Below are 19,783 nucleotides of genomic sequence, written 5' to 3'. Positions count from 1 at the left end.
GGGATGGCTGGGATTCAAGATCAGGGCCGGCAAAGATTCAAAGCTGAGCTCAGAGAGCCCAGGTGCAGGAGCGTGGAGCACCCAGCCTGGCTGAAAACAAGAAGCAACCCTTGCAATAAATCTCAGAGGATGATTTTCCTGTCGTCTCCCCTAAGCAGACACATTTTGCTCCGTCTGTTCGTGTTTTAAATTTTTTAAAAAATTAGTTGCCCATATTTAGAAATCAGGACACTTAAGGAGTTCCCACTGTGACACAATGGGATCGGTGACATTTCTGGAGCCCTGGGACATAGGTTCAATCCCCAGCCAGACTAGGGATCCCGTGTTGCTGCAGTTGCACGTAGGCTAGGATCTGATCCCAGAAACTCCATACGCCGTGGGGTGGCCAAAAAAGAAAAAAAAAAAATTAAGGACACTAACACAACAAGTTGAATTTCCAGCTTCTTTTAAATGTTTAGAAGATCTGATCTGCCTCCAAACATGGCACGTTCGTGGTGGCTGTCCTGAGCAATTTCAGTACGACACAGACCCCACCACTCCCAATTGTCTCCCACTGTATGGGTGAAAAACACAGGCACTGAGGTCAGAAGCCAGGGTTCGAATCCTGACTCTGACACTTATGAACCACATGACTTGAGTTACAAGTCATTTGATCTTGCTCTGCCTGTTTCTGTGTACAGAAAATGAGACGATAATCCTAAGTGATGTGAAAACTAAGAGAGAGAACCTCTGTGAAGAACTTAGAACAGTGCCTGCACTTCCTAAGGGCTCACTACACGTTGCTGTCATCATTTTCAACCCTGCGGCTGTGATCTGCCTCCTCCCCCTTCCCCCATGAGCACCTGCCTCTGAGTTTGGAATCCCAGCAGTAAAGGTTTCATTGTTAGTTTCCTATTTGCATAAATAACCAGCAACAGACTTCACTTGCTGACTTACTCAGTTCCTGGCTGGCCGCTGTGACCCCTGAAGCCGGTGCTCTCCTGCATCTATTTTTATAAGAATCATTATTAGACTCTTAGCCAGGGACACCCACCCAAAGCCTGGGGTTGACCCCCCACCAAGCCCGGTCCCAAGCAATGTCAGCTCCCTCCCATCCGTGTGTCCACTTTGAACAGTGCCGTGCACACCACAGGAACTCAATAAATGTATCAGAATGAATGGGGAATGGGCTGCTGCTGCAGAGTGGGCTACCAAGCATGTCACACGTCTTGTCTCATCAATAACTCCCCCGGGAATTTAAAACTGAGATGGGGGTCTTGGAGGCTAAGTGCGATGGCAAAATTTCTTGGTCATTTTACCAGAGGGAGCAGGGACCCCCCCCATCCTTCCAGAGGCCGCAGGATAGACAGGGTGAGCCAGAAGGGAGGTTCAAGGCAAGATAGATCCCGCCACTTCCGCATCGTTCACCCCCATTTACAGATGAAGGGATTGAGGCTCAAAGGGGACAAGTAACTCAGAACGGGGGACAAGTGGGGACAGACTGAGGGCCCCTGGCCCTGGAGTAGGCTGGTAGCAGCTGACATGGCTGGACTGGGGAGGCAGGCGGGAGACCTAGCAGCTTCCCTTCCGTGCTTGTCTCACTTCCTGGAATCCCTTCATCAGAAATCCCTCCCTTCAGGTATCTGGGTTCCCATAAGGAGGGTCCCACCTTAAATCATTATCTTCTGAGACCTGCCCAGGTGCTTGAGGGAAACAGACCCTGCAGAGGAGGAGGTGAGAAAGGGCAAGGAGAGGGGAGAGGGGCAGAGAACCCCAGCCCGCAGTGGCATCAAAGTCAGCCCCACCCCAATCAGCATCACCAAGACAGCGGAGAGCATCTGAGAGGCTGCCCAGCTGCCTTCACACCTGTGGCCTTTGGGTTTCCCCTGGTCACCTCCCTGTCCCTGCCTGTCCCACATCCCCTGAAGCCAGCTTGACTCTCTCTCTCTCTCTTTTTTTTTTTTTTTTTTTGCTTTTGAAGACCACACCCGAGGCATGGAAGTTCTCAGGCTAGAGGTGGAATCCAAGCTGCAGCTGCCAGCCACAGCTGCCAGCCACAGCCACAGCAACACAGGATCTGAGCCGCATCTGTGATCTACACCACAGCTTGCCGCAACGCCAGATACTTAACTCACTGAGCAAGGCCAGGGATCAAACCTGCATCCTCATGGATACTAGTAGGGTTCGTTACCACTGAGCCACAACAGGAACTCCCAGCTTGTCTCTTCCAAGTACTTTAATTCTGTAGCCACTGGCCTACGCCACAGCCGCAGCAACGCAGGATCGGAGCCACATCTGCAACCTATAGCACAGCTCATGGCAACACCAGATCCTTAACCCACTGAGCAAGGCCAGGGATCGAACCCACATCTTCATGGATCCCAGTAGGGTTCATTAACCGCTGAGCCATGACGGGAACTCCCAGCTTGTCTCTTCCAAGGACTTTATACACACTCACTTCTTTCATCCTCACAACAGTCCCAGTATCCTCCGCCCTTTTACAGATGAGAAAAGAGAGGCATAGAGAAGAATAAGAATTTGCCCAAGGTCACAGCTAGTCGATGGCTTTCATCCAAGCCGCCCAGGTCTAGAGTGAGTGCTTTGGAACCACCCCATCAGTTGTCCCCAAGGGCCCGCAGGTGCCCCAGGGCAGGCTGGACTGTCTTCCACCCGCTGCTGCATCCCCGGCTCCGAGCATGGAGCCCGGCACAGAATAAGCCCTCAGTCAATGCATGTGGCATGAAGATATGAATCCCTCAGAGCAGTTCCTCCCTCTTCCAAGAGCCACGCTCCATCAACTACAGTAATTCCCTCTTATCTCCCATTTCAGTTACCTGCGGCCAACCTCAGTCTGAAATATGAAATGAAACATTCCAGAAACAATTCCTAAGTCTCAAACTCTGCATCATCCCGCTCTGCCCCACCCGGGCTGCACATTTTCCCTTGGTCCAGGGCCTCTGCTCATCATAGCCACTTAAGAGCCACCTGGGGTGTCGGACGGCCTGTGGCCATGTCTCAGAGCTGTGTTCAAGTCACCCTAATGCTATGTAATGATGGCCCCAAGGCTCAAGGCGAGTGATGCTGGAGACTCAGATGTTCCCTGACTATGCCTCCTTTATGAATTAAACGTTGGCACAGGCAGGTAGTGCAGGAACAAACATAGCATATGTGGGGGTTCGCTACTATCCTCAGTTTCGGCAATCACGGGGGGGTCTGGACTGTGTCCTCTGTGTGCTTCTGAAACCAGCCGAATGCAGCTGCCCCTCTTGCTAAAGCCCCATAGAATGTTCCACCTTCCCTCCCCCAGGCTAGGACCCTCCTTCCGAGCCTCCCCCTGGCCAGGCATTTGCAGTAAAAACTCTGATTGACTGCCTTCCACCGCAAGAGGGCTGAGGACTGGTCTGTGCCCTCTGGGGTCACTTCCTCCCCCAGAGGGCTGGGGACTCTTGGCAGACAGGACAGCGGCCAGCCTCTTGTCAGTGGCCAGGGCTTGGTGTGGGGCCAGACACGCAGAATGGCGCGTCTCCTCCACCCGCCGGCTCCTCCCTCCCCTCTGCACCCTGACTTCCTGGAATTGTAGCCTGGGTACCTTTTCCTCCCCCTCCACGTGCTCCTCTCCCCCACTCAGCACTTCCGGCCTTGCTTTCTCACAGGCCTGGCGGCCAGCCTCCCACCCTCCCTCCCGGGGCGTGCCGTGATGGGACGTGGAGTGTGTCATACCTGCGGTGGTGGAAAATGTCTCAGAGCCAGCCAAGGGGATGTCCCGGGGCTGTCACAGGGCCCAGGTCCAGGCTGCTGGTGCTGAGCTCAAGTTTAATCAACAACCCGATCCCCCCACCCCCACCCCAACAACCCTGGCCATGAGACAGCAGGATGGAGGAGCGCCCGGGCGTCTGCATTCCCCCCAAGCACACCCACTGTGTGGCTCGGGACAGGGCGCTGATCACACCTGCGATGCAGGACCCAGAATCTTGGTCTTCCCCGCCGTGCCGAGTGGCTTAGAGATTGTATGGGATCCCTGACATGCACACATTTTAAAGCAGTGAAGAGCTTTGCCCATGTGAGCTCGAGAGATTGCCTTGCTCCACTGGGTGCCCGCTGTGTGGCCTCGGGCCAGTCATTAACTACTCTGTGCCTTAGTCTTCTCATCTGTAAAATGGGTAAGAATAGTTCCTTCCCGGTGGCATCGTTGTAAGGATCAGGTGGGTTACTAATGTGCCGATGCCCGCGAAGTGCTCAAGAAAGCCTCTTCTTGAAGAGACCCTGAAGGATGGAGAAGGTCCCAGTGGGGCCCTCACAGGTTGTCCTCACAGCTGTCCCATCCCCACTACCTGCTAATAAAATCCAAAGGGCCAAACCATGGCTGCTAATCTGTAAGAACAATCACTCTCGGAATTCCCGTAGTGGCACAGTGGTTAACGAATCCGACTAGCATCCATGAGGATGTGGGTTCCATCCCTGGCCTTGCTCAGTGGGTTAAGGATCCGGCGTTGCCGTGAGCTGTGGGGTAGGTCGCAGAGACGCTTGGATCCCGAGTTGCTGTGGCTCTGGCATAGGCCAGTGGCTACAGCTCTGATTAGACCCCTAGCCTGGGAACCTCCATATGCCGTGGGAGTGGTCCTAGAAAAGACAAAAAAAAAAAAAAAAAAAAGAAAGAAAGAAAGAAAAAAAAATCACTCTCTTCCAGGAATCATCCTAGAACAATAATTTCCCATACAGCTGAACTGTGGCTGAGCCCCTCACTACAGCCCTGTATAACATTCCACCTTCTTTCTCCGACCTAGAAGCTCCTTCAGGGCCCTCTCATGTCCAGTATTCCCAAATAAAGTCTTGTGCTAATGGGGCTGTGGTTGCTTTTCTTCCATAGCTGCTACTGTCACCCCTGCACCCCTAGAATCTAGCACAGTGTCTGGTTCGTAGCACAATAGATGGTTCGAAAAGAGGGAGCTCAGGAGGGGAACAGTAGGAGGAGGTATCCTCCTTATTTGGAATGAATCAGAGGGCCTCCCAGAAGTGGGGATGCTTGAAGGTGTTGAGGGATGTGTAGGAGTTCAGGAGTGGATTGTTTGGGTGGCGGGACAGCTTCAAAGCCAGGGACCAGCCTGTGCCAAAGCAAATGAGTCAGTCGCGGTCCCGGCTCTCATCCCCACCCTCCAGCCCAGCCTCCCACTCTTGAAGCGAAGTACATGCAGTCCCAGCCACAAGCCACATTCCGTGTGGCACCTGAAAAACCACAGACGATCAGGGCTAGGAGAGCACTTAGAAATTATCCAATCTGAGTGCCCCATTCACAGATGGGGCAACAGAAGCATGAGAGCAGATGAGACCTGCCTGAGGTCCCCAAGCCAATGACTATGACATTAAGGATTCTAGCCAGTGTGCTGAAAACAACAGGGAGTCACGGGGGGCGTGGGGGGGGGGGTAGGCAGGGCCATGGTGTGGCCAGATGTGCCCCTGAACAAGACCATCGTGGCAAGGCTCAGAGGTAGAAGGATTAGGGGAGACAATGTCGGGGGACAGGTGGACCGAGAAGGAGGTTCACCGGGGACGTGAGTGAGAGATGATGTTTTCGGGTTACAAGGGTGGGATGGTTTCAGCCACAGTCACAATCACAAAAGAATACAGTTTGCCTTTTTTTTTTTTTTTTTTTTTTTTCCCCTCTTTCACCTCACCCACAGCCTACGGAAGTTCCCAAGCCAGGGATTAAATCTGAGTGGCAGCTTCGACCTATGTCACAGCTGCAGTAAAGCCGGATCCTTAACCCACTGCACCAGAATGGGGATCAAACCTGGGCTTCATCAGTGACCCAAGCCACTGCAGAGACAATGCTGGATCCTTAACCTGCTGTGTCACAGCAGGAATGCTGATTGCTTGGTATTTTTTGGTTTCTTTTTTTGTTTTTTGTTTTTTGGTTTTTTTTTTTCCTTTTTAAGGCTGCACCTGAGGCATATGGAAGTTCCCAGGCTAGAGGTTGAATGGGAGCTGCAGCTGCCGGCCTACACCACAGCTCTCACAGCAACGTCAGATCCTTAACCCACTGGGCGAGGCCAGGGATTGAACCCACAACCTCATGGTTCCTGGTCAGATTCCATTAACCACTGCACCATGACGGGAACTCCGTGGCTGCATTTTTTAACCTCCCCGAGTCTCAGTATCCTGATCTGCAAAATGGGCAACACAACACCTGCCTGGTAAGGTCTTTTTCAGTGAGACAGTGACACTTTCTTACCGCTTTTAAAATGTGCTTCTTGATCATTTTGGCAGTTGTCCAGGATGTCAATAATTAGAATAGTGCTGAATTACTCATCCTAGTCATGAACCGTTTCCACCACAATTTGCTCGGTAACTGTAGGACGTTGCTTGGAGTGAGAGCTGGGAGATGGGGAGAGAACAGAGATATTGAGGGTCAGAGGAGGTGAAGGAACAAATACATCTGGAGGCACTGGAGACCCGAGAGGCTCCAAGGCCCCCCCCCCATTTCTCCTCTCTTTTATTCCACCACCTCCCCCCCGCCACCCAATCTGCCCCGGCTTCCTCCTGCTCTCCATTCAGCATCTGACCGTTCTTCCAAGCCTGTCTGGTGCCCACCTGGTGCAGCTCCTCTCTCCTGCAATCTGATCCAGGGAAGCCCATCTCTCCTTCATCCCCCCAATCCCCCGCCCGCTTCTCCCTCCGTGCCCCGTCTCCCAAGGCCATACTCCAATCCACACTGGACCTGTCCCACTGGCTTCTGGCCCATCAGTGCATCTCCACTTGGTGTAAGGTGGCCCCTTACTCTGCTCACGGCCAGCTCGGGTCTCCCATCAGACACGGTAGAGACAGCTGGGTTCCCTGGGCATGCCTGCTCAGAGCCCCTCTCAGCTTCCCTGCCTAGAAAATCCCGGAGTCAGGAACAACAGCTCCTGTCGTGGAAGGAACCTGAGGGGTTATCTGGTCTAGACATATCACCAAGTACCAACTATGATCAATTGGGACCTGCCTACAGAATCTAAGGCTGCATCCAAGCTCCAGAGTAAGGAAGGTTGTGGTCCATGAGCAATGTCTGCCAGGTACTACTGCAATTGATTAGTAATGTCTGCCATGAGTGCAGCTTTATGAATGCCAGATATTGCTCTCTGGAACCTGGTCCAACTTTTCAGAGTTAAGGATATTGAAAAAATAAATTATATCTATTTTAAATTTACATAAAATCTTATTATATATGAATTTAAAATTATATGTGAGTATACATATGTTTGATTATGTATGTCTGGTTATATATATTTATTCGATGATACACATATCATCAGGTGCAACATTTCTCCGTAAGACTGTGTCAGATGGTGTCTGGATGCAAAATAAGATAAATCTGACTTCTTTTAGTGAAAAAGTCTCTTTTCAGTCCTTTTGCATTTTCTCAAGGAACACATCTCTGTTTGGGGCTGACATATCTTCAATAGCTTCCCAACAGTGGCTAATCTCCTATTTAAGAGACAGAACAGACTTCCAGCAGGCCATGCGTTGAAATATTTCTGTTTGATTGTATTAACTTTCTACCATTACACTTAAAAAAAATTATTTTTTTTTAGGGCCACGCTTACAGCATATAGAAATTCCCAGGCCAGCCTATGCCACAGCCACCAGCAACACCAGACACGAGCCATGTCTTCAACCAACACCACAGTTCAAGGCAATGCTGGATCCTTAACCCACTGAGTGGGGCCAGGTACCAAACCCGCATCCTCACGGATGCTAGTTGGGTTCATAACCATGAGCCACAGCAGGAGCTCCTCATTACATTTTCTTTATAGTGAAGATCCAAGTCTAGTTACAGAACCAATGTAAAGATTTTTATTTAAATAAAAGTATTTAAACAAAAAAGGTGAATTGCTTCAAAGAAAAATATTAAGTAAACAATAACAAAGATGATACAGCCTGAGAAATGACCGAGCCTGAGAAATGTAAACCTTCCAAAAATTCTTCAAAGTGGAAATTGACTTGCAGAGAGATTTCCTAGTTGCCACAGGACAAAAAGCAAAGCTATAGGCACCAAACTTGGGTCTGACGCTCTCCTTGCGGTTGAGGAGACTTCAACCCGTATGTCCAGGACATACCACCTCCTATGGCAGGAGATGGGGAGTGAGATGGGGGGGGTAATTAAGCTAGTTCATGGTAAGGATCCAAGATTCAGCCAACCTCAGGAAAGGGGAGGTTACTTTGGACCTAAAAGAAACAGGAATCCTGAGTGAACGGCAGTAGCCCCCTGGGAGCAGGAGTCTCTGTACCAAGAGCCGGAGCATCCTCTGGGCACCTTCTCTGCAGTGCATCTGCTCCCAGGGTCCTCCCCCCTGCCCTAGACTGAGAGAAATCTGATTGGCCAACTCAGGCCCAGCCTCCCTGATTGAAAAGAGCTTCCATTCTAAGCCACCTCATAGGCTGCTGATGAACCTAAGGGAGGGCTTGTGTCAGGTGCCCAATCAGCTGTAAGCAGTGCCTATAAATGCAGGCCCTGTGCTTTTACACCCGGAGTTAGATGGGTCTAGTAGCCTTTCTGCCTTCTGCAGACTTTAAGTCAAGATGCCTGGGACAGGCATCATAGGTGTAATCAGTGCCAGAGACAGAGGGAAGAAAAGTGGAGGAGTGGTGGGGAGCACCGAGAAGGAAGGGGCTGTGTGTGGGCGGAGAGGACTGCCACATGGCAAGGAGCCTCTTGCTGGAGCCGCATCCTGAAACCTACTGGGCATGGATCTCCGCCTCTCCAAATCTTTTTGCTTTTTTGGGTCGCATGTGCGGCACATGGAAGTTCCCAGGCTAGATGCCGAATCAGAGCTGCAGCTGCCAGCCTACACCACAGTCACAACAATGCCAGATCTGAGTCGCATCTGCAACCTACACCACAGCTCAAGGCAATGCTGGATCCTTAATCCACTGAGCGAGGCCAGGGATCGAACCCAAGCCCTCATGGACACCAGTCAGGTTCTTAACCCGCTGAGCCACCATGAGAACTTCTACCCCTCCAAATCTTAATCTCAGAAAGGCCTAGGCACAGGCATCTTCCTGGGAGCTGGATGGTACCAGATGGTTCATTAAGCCACCAGGGAACATGGTGGGGCCAATGCATTGCGTCAAGTGCGGTGAATGGAGTTGTCATCTGGAGGCCATGTGCCAGCCCCCGAGCTGCAGAAGAGAGTCCTCCAAGGGGAGGGTGGAGCAGGAGGGGCCCAAGATGGGGGGGGGTGCTTTCTGAGATGGCATTGGGACCCATCTCTAAGAGGGCATTACTTTCCAGCAGCAAGCCATCTGGGTCTTGAGACCACTGTGAAAGATTCAGCCAGGGTCCACCTGGCTGGGGCATTTGCATCCATACTTGGGCCACAGCATTAAGGATGCAGTAAGGTCACCAAGCATTCCGAGGTCAGGAGAGATCCCAAAGGGGAAGTGACACAGCCACTTTGTCCAGCCACCCTGTGACCCCAAGAGCCTGTCCCTTCAGCATTGAATCTCATGGTTTAGGCCCATTAATGGAGGTGGTGAGCATGTGCAAAGGTATAGGGGAATGAGGGAGCTCCAAGTGGCTCAGTAGGACCGTTGGGAAGGTTCTAGAATGGAATCTTCCAACATGATGCTGGAGTTGGCAAGAGGTGGGTCAAGAAGTGGCGCTGGGGGCAGTGGGGGCCATGGTAGGGTTTTAAACCAGGAGCAGCATAGCCCTATTTGTATTCTGGAAAGAACACTCTGGTTGTCTGGTGGGGAATGGGGAGGAGAGGGTGTGACTGGGGCAGGAAGCCCAGTGAGGAGGCCAGAGTGAAGCCCCCCCGGGAACCACAAGGACCCTCCCTGAAGAGTAGCCGCGGGGCTGGAGAGGAAGGATGTTTCGGAGGCAAAACCCAGGGGACTCCATGATTGACAAGGGAGTGGGGGAGTCAGCATGCACCCCCCCCACCCTGTTCCTGGCTTGGGCAGTAGGACCAGGGAGCAGCAACTGAGCTTTAGAAGTGAACAGCTGAATGTTTGGGGCCCTCTGGGCAGAGGTGTCCAGGGCACAGCTGGACATCAAGGGTCTCAGCCGTGGACAAGCCTCACCCGCAGAGAGGCCTCCCTTGGGCCCGTCGAAACAGGGGACCACCACCTGCCTCCCAGCCCTGGCCATCTGTCTACACTGAGCGAGCCGGGTCTTGATCCTGGAGCTCTTGGAGAGACAGGTAGGCATCGGTGTTCAGGGTCAGGCAGGAGGTGGGGGCCCTGACGTGGCCGTGCCCGGGAGGGCTGGCCCAGGGGAAGCTGGCCCCCTCCCTTGGGCTGGGGGCCGCCCCCTCCTCTCCTTCTTCTCCCAGTGCATGCTCCGGGGGGGACTGCAAATCCACCAGGTCAGAGGCTCCTGGGGTGGGAGGCCCCGGGGGCTGGGGGACCCAGTCTCCAGGGCCTCCGTCCTGTGGGGAGGGGGGCAGCCTCGCTTCACCAGCCCCAGCGCCCCCAAGGGCAGCGTGCGGTGGGGCTGGGCCACCGAGGAGACTGGGGGAGAAGAGCAGCAGGTCGTCCCCGGGGGGGAAGGTGCAGTAGGCATCGTCCTCCCCTGACAGAGGCGGCAGGGGCAGGAGGAGAGCCCCCTCGGGCGCCCCGGGCCCCCCCTCATCCATCTCCTCCACGCAGGGGTCGTAGGCAAAGTACACCTGGCAGGCCTCAATCTCCAGAGCGTCCGGAAGGTGGAAAAAGAAGTAGCCCTGGTTGGTGAAGCAGCTGGTCACAGAGTGGCCGCTGGTCTCTGGCGCGGGCGATGGGCCCTTGTCCTGCTGCAGCAGGAGAAGCTGCGTGGCCTTGGCGTCCCTGTCCAGCACCTCCAGCGGGGAGATCTCAGGTGCCGGGCCGCTGGGGCTGAAGGAGGACGAAGGGAAGGGCGAGGAGAGCCACTTCTGCCAGGAGAGAGAGCGGTGGGATGGTGAGCGGGCCACCTCCTCCGACTCAGCACCAACCCCTAATTCCTCCTCTATCAGCTCAGAGTCACCCCCTCCGGGAAGCCCTCCCTGACTGTGCCCCCCATCTCCGAAACACTCACACACAGTGACAACCTATGGGTTGGGGGAAGCCTCTGCCTAAGACCAGGGGGTGTGCCGCTTCCCAGGCCCGGCACAGGCCTTCCTGGCTCTCTGTGGGCACCCAGGGCATGCATTACTGCAATGCATGAGTGTTTATTAAGTGGCTACTCTAAGCCTGGTGCTGCCCCAGGGCCCGGGGACACGGCAATGGGCAGAATCCTGAGTGTCTGGGGGGATGAGTGCAGGCGTGTGAACCAACCAACCACAGCAGAAGCAGAGAGGGCCCTGGGGAGCACAGAGGGTCATGTCACAGATGCCCAGAGAGGGCAAGTGCCCTGGCCCTGATCACATAGCCAACAGATGGAGGAGCTGGGCCGGAGCCTCCCCACTCACACAGCCGCGGCGCTATCTCTGATAGGGAACGAATGGTCCCCAGACTGCTCTCTCTCTCCAGTGCCCTGCAGCCCCCCACCTCCCACCCTCTCCAGCCACAGAGACAGGAAGGCACCATCCGAGCACTTCTCAGTGGCTCCGGAGTCCAGACAGCCCTGGCATGGAGCAAGGAGACCTGGGTTCCAGCCCTGGCCCTGACACTCACTAGCTGTGTGACCCTGGGCAGGTCACCGCACCTCTCTGAGCCTCAGTTTCACCATGGTTAACTGTCTCTTTCCTGACTTCCTCACTATGGGTCAGCAAAGATGTTAAAGAAGAAAATTAAGGTGGAAACACATGGCACAGGTGACATTAGACTACACAGCAGGGGCGCAGGAGACGGCACACACAGGCTATGCCCCTCGGGGTGGGGTGATGGGCTGCTGGTGGGTGCGCTTGAGAACCCCAGTAGCTGGGTGCGCCTTTGAACCCCAATAGTCCTGGATGCACTTGAGAACCCCAGTAGTCCTGGGGGCACTTGAGAACCCCAACAGCCCTGGGTGCACTTGAGAACCCCAGTAATCCTGGGGGCACTTGAGAACCCCAACAGCCCTGGGTGCACTTGAGAACCCCAGTAATCCTGGGGGCACTTGAGAACCCCAACAGCCCTGGGTGCACTTGAGAACCCCAGTAGCCCTGGATGTGCTTGAGAATCCCAGTAGTCCTGGGTGCACTTGAGAACCCCAACAGTCCTGGGTGAACTTGGGAACCCCTGTAGCCCTGGATGTACTTGAGAATCCCAATAGCCCTGGGTGCACATTTGAACCCCAATAGCCCTGGGTACCCTTGAGAACCCCAATAGCCCTGGGTGCATTTGAGAACCCCAGTAGTCCGGGAGCCCTCAGCAGCTGAACTGTGGTCCTCTGAGCACAGGGGCCAGGCCTGATGGGGTCCCCCTGCATTCTTGTGCCCAGCACAGGGCCAGGGGGCCCAGTCAATGTATTGCAGATGAGGGAGTTCCCATTGCGGCTCAGTGGCTTAAGAACCCAACTAGGATCCGTGAGGATGCAGGTTAGATCCCTGACCTCACCCAGGGGATTAAGGATCCGGCATTGCTCGGCGCTGTGCTATAGGTCGCAGACACGGCCTGCATCTGGCATTGCTGTGGCTGTGGCGTAGGCTGGCAGCTGCAGCTCCCTAGCCTGGGAACTTCCATATGCCACATGTGTGGCCCTAAAAAAGCAAAAAAATATATATATATTGCACTGAATTAATGGGCCAGGAGAGAAACATTCTGGTTCTCTCTCCCCAGAGTGAGTTCCCAGGACAGAGCCCCTCAACAAAATCTACCCCCTCCCCCAAACCTGGGGGTGTTGGTGTAACAGGAGAAGAGAACGAGCGAGAGGGACAGCGGGGGCAAACTAAGGATGGCAAGAAGGGTAGCAGACGAGGAAGGGAGGGAAAGAGCCGGGTCCGGGGGGCTCCGCCAGAAGCAGCAGAGGTGGGGCTGGGCAGCAGAGCCGAGGAGTAGCGGTCCGGAGCGGGAGGGGCGGGCTGCTGTGTGGGGTGGGGGGCACACCGGCCGCCCTCAGAGGTGTGTGTGTGGTCAGCCACTTCCTGGGCCTGGGCCTCTGTCCACAAGGCCCTGGACATGGAGACGGGGGGACGGGCAGGGAGGCACAGGGAGAACCCCATCCCCCTTCACACACACTCACACGCTGACACACGCCCTCTGGGTCCCGTGCACAGGGCAGTGGGCCTGGTGGTCTTGGAGCTGGGGGCTCTGGGGCAGAGAGAGAGGGGGGCCTGCCTCTCACCCAGATGCAGAGGGGAGGGTGGGGTCCCTCTTGGCTAGCTCCCCGCCCTCCCCCCGCCCCCCAGTCACATCATGTATTCCCAGGACCTGCTCTGGCTACCCCTCCACACAGCAGGCCCAGGCCAGGCATCTAGACCCCGGAGGTGATCTCACGCGAAGATGGAGTGGTTTGCGGCTCCCCACAGAGGACCCCGCCACCTCAAAATGTGTTAAGCCCAGAGAATCAGAAGGACTTCAAGCTGGAATAGGTCTGAGGAAGGCGTCTAGTCCAGCCTCCAACCAGCTCCAGTGTAGGAATCCCTTCTGCCATGTGGCTGACCCACAGTCAGCCAAGGTGGATTTGAATACCTCTATTGAGGGAGACCTCACCACCTTTAGGGCTGAGGAGGAATTTTAAGGAGATGCATTCCCTTACATCGAGACTACTGTCAGTGAGATATCCCCAGTCTTGGGAGTTTTCCAAAGAATTCCAGAAGGGGCCCTGATCAGCCACTATAGAGAACTCCAAAGCCAGCTCCTGACAGCTTTCGTCTGGCATGACTTTCCAGCCTCTCAGCCTCCCTGTGACCTCCCTCCACTCACCACCCCGCCACCAACACCAATCTAGGGAGCCTAGAGTGGGGATGGGGTGGTAGAAGCCGCCCACCCATCCCCCTCCCCCCTAGAAGCTTCCTTCCTGAAGCACATGTGGGCTGAGGGAGGGGAGACCACTGAACTTTAAATGGCGTTCAGAGTGTTCTGACATACAGGCGTGCCCTTTTTAAATGAATCTGTTTTCCTTTTTTTTCTTCTTAGGGCGGCACCTGTGGCATATGGAAGTTCCCAGGCTAGGGGTCAAATCAGAGCCGTAGCTGCCAGCCTACACCACAGCTCATGGCAACGCCAGATCCTTAACCCATTGAGCGAAGCCAGGGATCGAACCCGCATCCTCATGGATCCTAGTCGGGTTCATAACTCACTGAGACGTAATGGGAACTCCCAAATCTGTGTTTTCTGACTTGCTAACGTCTGTGATGAGTTATGGAGCCTGGCCAGGGACTTTTTTCAAGGACAAAGAAAACCCTCACCCACCCCCCTCCCCAGAGCTGGTCTGCACAGGAAGCAGGGTGAGAGGAACTTGGACCTGGCAAATCCTGCTCCATCAACAGCTGGGCACTCACTAGGGCTTCCTGAACACTTGCTGTTGAAGCTCGCTAGGGCTTCCTGAACACTTGCTGTGTGCCAGGCAGTGTTCTCCGGACCAGACACGCAGTAACACTCTTCCCCTCCCCCCCCGCAACCCATTTTCCAAGTGAGGAAACTGAGGCACAGAGATGTCGTGTAACTTGCCCAAGGCTGCACAGCCAGGAAGTGGTGGAGCCAGAGTCAGAACCCAGGCAGGTCGGCTCAGGTGGGAGCTGCCCTTCGGTCTGAGAACGCCGGTGCCAGAGCTGAGGAAAGGGGCTCAGGCCCACCCAGGAGGCAGTTCACTTCACATCCCCTCCCGTGGAGTGCAAACCCCGCTATTCTTGCACTCCCTGCCCACGAAGTGTGCACCACCGCCCACCGGCTGGCCAGCCGGTGGAGCTGCCAGCCCTGTCCTCTGCCTCCAAACTCCTACCTGGAAATCTCCTCCATGCTCTGAGCTCAGCTGGGAAAAGAACTCCGAGGGGTCCGGGATGTGACACTTCAGAAGCTTCTTCAGCCTGAACAGGGGAGAGGAAGGGAGGGAAGAAGGGTGAGCAGGAGGGAGGCCACAGAGGCCCGCCTCAGCCCTGCAGCTCCAGGGGCCAGGGGCCCGAGCCGCTCTGCACTCATTCATTTATTTTTTTTATTTATTTTTTTATTTATGTATTTTTAGGGCCGCATCTGCGGCACGTGGAAGTTCTGGGGCCAGGTGTGGAAACGGATCCAGCAACACTGGATCTGAGCCGCATCTGCGACTACGCTGCTGCTTGCAGCCACGCTGGATCCTTAACGCAAGCGAGGCCAGGGATCGAAGCCACATCCTCGTGGATACTAGTCAGGTTTGTAACCTGCTGAGCTGCAGCAAGAACTCTGAAAATCTCTGCTTTTAAGGAGGTAACACTCTAACGGGGAGCTAGACAATGGTACCACACTACCATTTACTTTGTGGAGAGAAGGAGCAGGATGCTAGACAAGAGAAGGATGTGGGGGTGGGGACCGCACAAGCAGAGTGGTAGAGAACAAAGACGGCTGCAGGAGAGTGAGCCAGGAGGATGGAGGGAGGAGAGATGCCAGATTGCAGCCCTCCTGGTCAGGGCTGCCTTGGACGGTGGTTCTAGTTGTGCACTGCCCAAGGGCACCTGTGTTTTGGGGGGTAGGTGTGATGAATGGAGGCTGAATTCTAGCCCATGCTCTGCTTGCCAAGCTGAGGGTCCCTATACCTATATGCACCTGCCTCGAGTTGTCAGCCACAGCCTCAAGGCCCCAGAAAAACCGTCTGCCGCCCAGAGGCCCACAGGCTCGGGTCTGGAGCTCCCTCCTGGCCTCCGACCACACCCACCTCCTTGGACTCCCTTTCCTGGAATACTCCCGCTTTGTTCCCACCCAGGGGCTGTGCACAAGCCGTTTCCTCGGCCTGGGAGGTGCCCCCCCCAACTTTTCCACCTGACTTGGTCACTCCTTCCCCTGATTTCAATGGCCTCATCACTTCCTGGGGAAGCTTCCCCCCAACCCCTTAGTGGAGCCTCCTCTCCCTGTCTGGGATCTTCTTCCTTCGCCAGCCTAATCACATGTGTCATTCTAAACAGGCATGATTCATAAGCGTCTGCCTCCCCCCTCGGGAGACTGTGAGCCTATGAAGACGGGACCATGTGCCTGTGGTTGGCCTGGTGTCCCCAGCGCTCAGCATCATAGCTGGCCCTGAGGTGGGACTCAGCCAACAAAGGCCCAGACTGGTAAGGACCCGCCTCCACCCCCGGCCACACGCAGGCGGCTGGTGGATGCATGCACAGGCTCACACACATGCTCAAGTCCTGAGGGTAAGGCTCTAGGGCCCCAGAAGGCCCTCCTGCCCCCCTTGGGCTGCTTCCATGGCTTCTATCCCAGGGGGACAGGCCAGGTGCCAAGCAAAGGGCACTCTTGGGAGGGCGGCGGGGGGGGGGGGGAGGGGACCTCATCTGGCCGGGCAGGGGCATCAGGAGCCTGAAGGATGGGGAGAGGAGCGCTCTTACCACGGCCCGATGTACGGGCATTTGGCCAGAAAGTAAACCAGGAAGACGAAACTAACGGCGGCAAAGACGAGGCCCAAGATGATGTGGCCGGACCACGGGATGGGCGGGATCTTCTTCCCAGGCGCTGCCCACGGGCGGGAGGAGAAGAGGGGGCCGAGTTAGAGAAGTGCCCCCACTCCCTCTGGGTCAATCCAGTAACCCCCACCCACAACCTCGTGCCGAGGGACAAACCGCCCTCTGACCCCGGGCCTTCACCGGATCCCAGCTAAGTCCAGCAGAGCTGCTGTGTGCCCGACAGACATGGGGCCTCGGGTGCCTTCATCACAGCAGCCCTGCTGTGGTACCCACTTCACAGATGAGGAGACTGAAGTTAAGAGGTGAAAGCAACCCCCTAAACCTTGCCCCCCCCCCGCAACGTTGGCAGAAAGCAAGAGGTTGAGGTTTCAGGCTGGAGAAAATGAAAAGCCTCCTTGGCTTCCCCACTAACTCACAAGGTCAATGGCAAGCCCCGCCCCCTCCCCAAGCCCCTGCTCCCATTGGCAAAATCTGCCCCACTCTGCGGGTCATAGCAAGAGAGCTGATGATGGTGGAGGGGCCACACCCCCAGCCTCGCCCACCCATTGGCCCCCAGCCACTGCCTCGGGCCCCAGCTCCATCCCCACCCCGGCTTCCCACCAGTACCTGCAGGCCTTGTCCTGAAGGCCAGGGGCTGGCTCCATGGGCTCCAAGCCTTCTGGTGGCCTAGCTGGGGCCTGACCCGCACCTGAAGCTCATACGGGGTGTCTGGGGCGAGTGTCTCCAGGGAGATCCATTGCTGGTTCTGCCTGAGGGTCAGCAGCGGGGACTCCTAGGGCAGACACAGGGCTGTCAGACCAGAGGGGTCCCCACCGCCCACCTCACCTCCGGTGGCAGGGCTGGCCCATCACCTTTTTTGCTTTATTTCCTAGTGTCCCAACACGTGCCTTTGCAATGGCTCTTTCCTCTGCTTAGAAGACCCTCCCTAGGAGTTCCCGTCGTGGCGCAGTGGTTAACGAATCCGACTAGGAACCATGAGGTTGCGGGTTCGGTCCCTGCCCTTGCTCAGTGGGTTAACGATCTGGCGTTGCCGTGAGCTGTGGTGTAGATTGCAGACGCGGCTCGGATCCCACGTTGCTGTGGCTCTGGTGTAGGCCGGCGGCTACAGCTCCGATTCAACCCCTAGCCTGGGAACCTCCATATGCCGCGGGAGCGGCCCAAGAAATAGCAACAACAACAACAAAAAAGACAAAAGACAAAAGACAAAAAAAAAAAAAAAAAAAGACCCTCCCTAGATCCGAGAAAGGTCAGCCTCTGCCTGAGCCCCAGATCCCAGAAAGGCCTTCCCTCGTGACCTGAGTGTGAGGTAGCCTGGCCCAGTTCCTCTCAACTGCGTTACTGCAGTGAATTTTCTTTTTCTTTTTTCTTTTTTTTTTTTCAGAGCTACACTGCTGGCACATGAAAGTTCCCAAGCTGGGGGTTGAAACAGCTACAGTTGCCCAGCCTACATCACAGCCACAGCAACGCCAGATCTGAGCTGCGTCTTCGACCTATGCCACAGCTCACAGCAACGCCGGATCCTGAACCCACCAAGCAAGGCCAGGGATCGGACCCACCTCCTCATGAGCACTAGTCGGGTTCCTAACCAGCTGAGCCACAACGGGAACTCCCAACATTTAATTTTCTTGATGGCACTTGTCAATACCCCATGGCCTCCTGTTTCTGTGTGCCAGCTGTCTGCCCATTTCCCCTAGGTGAATCTCCTGAGAGCGGGCAGCTTTGTCAGGCTCACCCTCCGCTCTCCCCCCAGCATCTACCGCATAGGAGGGACTCAGTTTGCTGAGTGCATAAGTGAGCGAATTAAGGAGTAAGGAAGTGAATGAATAAGCAACCAATCCCCTGTGGCCTTGAACCACACTGGATTTGAAGAAGAAAGGGTGGCTGCCCAGGGCCTTTGAAATCTCCAGAGAGGGCAGTCACCTGCCTCTTGGCTTTGGAAACCTTGCCCGGAATCTGCCACCAGCTGGACCCCTGGGGTGTCAGGGGGCAAAACCCCGGGGGTGGGGGTGGGCAGGCAGGACAGAGGGGCAGCAGGGGTCGCTGGGGTGCTGCTGTGGCTTTGCTGAGATGAAGGATGGACAGGGAACCAGGACAGGAAGGAGGAATCAGGGCAGGTGGGGATGGGGCCATGTACTCACCTCCCAGCTGAGGCCGGGGGACCTTGTCCGGACCTCAAACTCCACGTAGCTTTGAAGGTAGTGGGAGAACTGGGAGAGGTTCCAAGTTATGTTGCATCTGTGGGTCCCTATATGGGCGACTTGGAGGGAGTTGGGGGGCATCAGACGAACTGGAGACGGGAGAGAGAAAAAGGAGCAGTACACTTGGGGGATGCCAGATGCCGAGATGAAAAAGGGGGGCCCTGCTGCGACCTCCACCTTTGCACCCGCTACTCCTCCCTCCCGGCATGGCCCTCCCCCAGAGATCCGCAGGTCCCCGCTCACAGATGACCCAGTCGGAGTAGCCTTCCTGGTTGGTCACCCACCACTCTCTGTCCCCCTCACCTGTCTCTTCCCCACACCTGTCACCACCCAACATGTTAAATATCTACTTCCGGTCACTGATGCCTTCTCGACCTCCCCCACCAGACTCTGGCTGAGGGCAGGGGCTTTATTCCCTCCAGCAGCCTTGGTGCCTGAAATGTGCCCTGGTGCTTGATTAAATTTCTGCCGAACGAATGAATCAAGGCAGCCTCTCTCTGCCCTCAGAATTGACGTACAGGTTTTACCTGGATCATCTCACTGATTTAATTTAATCTAATTCTCTCTCATCAAACTTATATGATTATAAAACTGTATAATTATGAAGTTACATTGACCTAGGTTTTTATAATTCTGAGACTCGGTAGACCTGCACAAATAATAATAAGCAAATGTTTATTGAGCATGCGCTAAGCAGTCTCTGAGTCTTGGCTTATAGACTCCTCACAGCACCCATGGGCAGCAGGTAACTTGTTATCCCCACTTCGCAGATGAGGAAACTGAGGCTCAGACATGTCACATGATCTGCCAGATGACACTCAATTAAGGCAGGGTTGCATCTAGAACCCCATCTGGATCTCATCCTCTGCCCCTTCTCTTCCCTGGAGATGGCCTCCAAGATCAGAGGAAGAGGGAAGCCTGGGGGGCAGGGGCAGGAAGACACTCAGTCATTCAACAAACCTTCCCAGAACACTGCCCAGATCAGGCCTAGTGCTGAGTATTCAGAATGGAGACATAGGACTCTGCCCTCAGGGAAGCTCACAGCCCAATGAGGGAGACAGACCCATAATCAGATGGTGAAGACGCAGGACAGAAACACCCTGAAAGGGGAGGTACCAAGGGCTAGGGGAGTCCAGGAAGGCTTCCTGAGGGAGG

General features: G+C 55.2%; 1 protein-coding gene and 1 long non-coding RNA gene across 3 annotated transcripts in view; both read right to left on the bottom strand.

Moving 5' to 3' along the window:
* On the bottom strand, window positions 2,198-4,460 carry LOC110260649. The gene is made up of 2 exons (XR_002343906.1): window positions 3,700-4,460; window positions 2,198-2,474 (listed from the first exon to the last, which is right to left on the bottom strand). It is a non-coding gene; the product is annotated as an uncharacterized LOC110260649 (long non-coding RNA).
* Window positions 7,790-19,783, bottom strand: part of IL2RB (interleukin 2 receptor subunit beta) — a 40,222-nt gene continuing 28,228 nt past the window's right edge. For both annotated transcript variants that reach the window (XM_021091526.1, XM_013997538.2), the window contains exons 6-10: window positions 18,569-18,717; window positions 17,037-17,202; window positions 16,356-16,479; window positions 14,780-14,864; window positions 7,790-10,868 (exon numbers count right to left, since the gene is read on the bottom strand). In XM_021091526.1, the coding sequence (XP_020947185.1) occupies window positions 10,113-10,868; window positions 14,780-14,864; window positions 16,356-16,479; window positions 17,037-17,202; window positions 18,569-18,717 (1,280 nt within the window). In that variant the 3' untranslated portion in view covers window positions 7,790-10,112. The remainder of the gene's footprint in view (window positions 10,869-14,779; window positions 14,865-16,355; window positions 16,480-17,036; window positions 17,203-18,568; window positions 18,718-19,783) is intronic.

The sequence above is a fragment of the Sus scrofa genome, chromosome 5 (genome assembly GCF_000003025.6).
Source record: "Sus scrofa isolate TJ Tabasco breed Duroc chromosome 5, Sscrofa11.1, whole genome shotgun sequence".
Classification (NCBI taxonomy): domain Eukaryota; kingdom Metazoa; phylum Chordata; class Mammalia; order Artiodactyla; family Suidae; genus Sus; species Sus scrofa.
Note: the sequence above shows the minus strand (reverse complement) of the source record. Positions and strands in the feature narration are given on the sequence as shown.